Source organism: Entamoeba histolytica, genomic scaffold, assembly GCF_000208925.1.
Source record: "Entamoeba histolytica HM-1:IMSS scf_1104750518213 genomic scaffold, whole genome shotgun sequence".
NCBI lineage: Eukaryota > Evosea > Mastigamoebida > Endamoebidae > Entamoeba > Entamoeba histolytica.
The window spans coordinates 37,394-41,490 of NW_001915005.1; the positions used below are offsets into that span (position 1 = coordinate 37,394).

Consider the following 4,097-nt stretch of genomic DNA (forward strand, 5'->3'; position numbering starts at 1 on the left):
GTTGTATGACCTTAGATTTCTATGTCTTGTTTGCTTTTCTTTACAAGACTCTAAGGTTTTACACAATAGCCATGGCATTAAAATTTGTTGTATTTCATGCATTGGAAAAGGATCTCTATCATTAACAAACTTTATAAATAAAAAAACGAAAAATCATTTTCTTTTACTACAGTTGAAATGAAAGAATATTTCCAAACATTATTAATAGTAAATATAACTTGATTCATAATTGTATAATAAAACACAGAATAAAAGAGTCTTTTCTTGAAATTTATTTTCAGTTTTAATTCTAAAATAAAAGTTAAAATACTTATGAATTTTAACGTACAACTTATGACAATAAATAAAGAAAACAATATAAACCACTTTAATTGTAACTAAAGTATCGCAAATTATATTTTAAATATTCCAGATACTTTATGTCTTAGCACAGGAGAACATAAGGAATTTCTCTCAATCAATACCTTATTTCTTTTATCTAAAATACATCCGTCCATAACATCAAACCCAATTCTTTGACTAATGGTCTCGATTGTAACATTGAGTTCATCAAGTCTGTGTGTATAATATAGATAATTGTTTAATGCTTGGTCAGTACCCCATTTTTCAATTTTATCTTTAGGACAGTGCTGCTTGAATATTTCACAGTACCTCTTGACTTTTTGTACATTCCCGATAACAATACCTACATTGACTATTCTTTTTCTTTCTTTTCTTAGTTTATTTGCAAGTCCTTTTCCAAAAGTGTTAGCAAACCATTTATAATTTAATTTTTGGGTATAGTCAATACATTGGATTGTCCCATTTCCTTTACCACTGCACTCATTAGTAAGCACCAACTCATCTGGTTTAATAGTAGCAAATCCATCGGCAAACCACATAACATCTCGAAAATCTGTAATTGCAACTCTATCAAACTCTCCTCCGTGTTGATTTAAATATTCAAGGAGCTCAAAAAAACGATAAACAGCGGCATTACAAACTTGGTTATATTTTAATTCCTTTTTTCTTCTAATAACTTCAACACTAAAACTTTTCATAAGTTCAACAAATCCATTTGGCGCTTCACCATACAACACTAAAACTTTCTTAACATTTGGTATTCCAGATTTAAGAATTGACATAGTTTTAACAATTGTTTCTCTTTGTTTAATCCACATATCTTGACTCTTAAAATACATAGCCCAAAATACCAAATCTCTTTTGTTATTTGGTTTGTATCTAAAAATATCTTGGCATTTTCCATTATAAAGAAACTTGGAAATATCTATTACTTCATTCTTAAATGTTGGTTGAACAAAAAATTTTCTATAATCAATACTAGAGTTACCTTCCATATAATTATTTAAAAATAATTTTTTATTCGACGTGAACATAACAAAGAAAAGAGAAGACAACACAAACAACAAACAACCAGCAAATACAGTAAAAGTTATTTTCATATAGTTAATTAGGTTTATGTTACTTAACAGTTCTTAATACCAGAATGTGTGTATTTTGTTGAGTTATGTTTTTTACAATTGTCTCAGTAAAAAGAAATATTATAAAATTTAAATAATAAATATTAATTAAGTATTAATAGAAGTTTCATTTATTCTTTCTTGCTCAGCTGAGACTAATCATACACTTGAATTTTTATTAAAAAGAGTAATTTCTTTATTTTACATATTCCTTAAATTTTCTCCTGGAACGTGGATAAATGTTTTAATTTCTTTTATTTAAACTATTATCGTTTCAATATTCGTTTCAATATTCGTTTCAATATTCTTTTTATCTTCTTATTTGATTGTTACTTTAGTTTTAATTATTTTTTTTTTTTCATTTTCTTATTTTATGAATAAATGGTTATTTCATTGCCATTATAGCATTAACTATATTTTCATTTGATATTATTCATTCATAATATCATACTACATTCTTTACAATATTAATTGGTACATTTATTATTCAAATATAACATCATAATTAGACAATAAATGTGAGATTCGAATCATGATTTTCTATTAATGCTTATGTTTGTATCTGATAGGCAATCTTCATTTCATAGTTCAAAAATCAAATCATAAATGAAAATTAATTTTACTAATATAAGTAATGAACTGATGTTATTTATTTATATTCGGTTTAAATCAATTATTTTTTATTTGTGCTTTATTGGTTATGTTATTTTAAAATGATTTAATATCAGCTAATATTTTTATTAATTTGTTCATTTAAATAATTCTTATTTAACTTGATAATATAAAGGTATGATGATTTATCATTATTTTTATTTCATTTCATTTGTTATATTTAGTATTATTATTATTATTTCATTTATTAATCTTTCTACTTCATTATAACTTAGATTATTTATTTATAAATTATATTTATAATGAATATTTTCATTAAATGTTGACTATTGATGCTATTTTATCACTTTGAATTTAATATCATTTTTGAATTATCATAAATTGAAAATGATGTATCTATATTTAATAAAAATGACTTATCAGTTGTATTTCTATATTTCACTATTATATTTGTTATTATATTATTCATTCTATTAACTGTAGAATTTATTATTATAAATTTCATTGAATATCGATTATTCGTTCATTTTTATTCATTTTTTGATAAACAATTAAATGAAAATAATAAAGAAGAATAAATGTGATTGAAATATTATCTAAACAAATGATTATTATATCGAAATAAATATAATTAAAATTCGAATAAAAAAAGAGTAACAGATTAAAAATTAATAAATATTAAAAATGAGAAGAAAGAAATAAAACAAAGAAAAATTTAACAACAATGAAAGAATATAAAAAAGAAATAAAATTGAGAAAAAAAATCATCAAAAGAAAAAAATTGAAAAAAAAAAGGAAAAGAGAAAACTGAGAATTAAAATAGAAATATGAAATAGAAGAATTAATAGAAATGATGAAAGATTTCATTTTAATCCAAAACATTTAAATGAATATTCAAGATAATTAAAAGAACAATGAAAGAGAATTAAAATAAGATAGAGAAATAAATAGAAATATAAAGAAATAGAATAGAAATAAAAAAGAATTAGATTAAAATTCAAGAAAGAAAAGAATTAATGTAATGATAAATAATGAAATAGGAATTACATAATTTTATAAGAAGATATAATGATGAAATAAATAAGAAATAGAAGAATAAAATGAAATATAAAATATAACAACCAACAACCAACAAGAACCAACAATTTAATAAATAATGAGTTAAAATGTAGAAATTATGAAGATAAACCTATTAACATTTGATTTAATTAATCTAATATTTAGAAGTTAGTTCTATCATTAAACTATTTTGTTTAAATTTGTTATTTATGTTTATTGTAATTAATATCTTTTTTTCATTAATTTAAAAAAATGTTGGCGACTGGCAGGTTTCGATCCTACGACTCTTATTAATTTAACTTAGTATTTCATATTTATTAAATTACAAATAAGTGTTTTACACGTAAAACTACAGCCGCTTCTTGTTTATTTGATTTTATTTTCCTTCTCTTTTATTTTTGGATTTTTTATTGTTATATATCCCTTTTCTTTTTCTTTATTTCTTTCTCTTTATTTCTTAATTTAAAATATTTCACTATTATATTTTCAATTCTTCTTTTTATCATTCTTTATTTGTATTGTCTTTCTATTTCTTTTATTTCTTTATTTACTTTCTTATTCTTCTTTTTATATTATGTTTAATGATTTGAACTTATCATATTTATGATTTAATCTCATCATCATCATATTTTCTTTTTTATTCTTTAGTAATCTTTAAAATTATTCATTAATTATTCTTAAATTATTTCAAATTAGTGTATTCTTATTCTTTTCTTTTTATTATTGGTATATTTTATTATGTAATTTAGATACTTCATATTTCATTTATATTAATCATATTTATCATTTCTTTCATTAATAAAATTATAAATAAAACAATCAATATAATTAATTTATTCTTATTTAATGTTAATACATTTATAAAAATTATATTTAATGTTTGTTGATTTATTAATGTTTATTCATTATTTTATGTTGTTATTTTATTCTTTATTTCTTGTTATATGTTTTATTGATTTTAATATT

The 4,097-nt window shown here is 21.0% G+C and overlaps 1 protein-coding gene across 1 annotated transcript, besides 3 other annotated features; it reads right to left on the reverse strand.

Moving 5' to 3' along the window:
* Positions 1-115: part of a repeat region that runs on past the window's edge.
* Positions 116-392: 277 nt separating this feature from the next.
* Positions 393-1,337, reverse strand: EHI_125400 (uncharacterized protein; the record flags this gene model as incomplete). Its single annotated transcript, XM_648648.2, has 1 exon — positions 393-1,337. One exon carries the CDS (start codon positions 1,335-1,337, stop codon positions 393-395), a length of 945 nt encoding a protein of 314 aa, XP_653740.2.
* Positions 1,338-1,564: 227 nt separating this feature from the next.
* Positions 1,565-1,885: a repeat region.
* A 71-nt stretch (positions 1,886-1,956) lies between these two features.
* Positions 1,957-2,038: a repeat region.
* Positions 2,039-4,097: the final 2,059 nt, after the last annotated feature.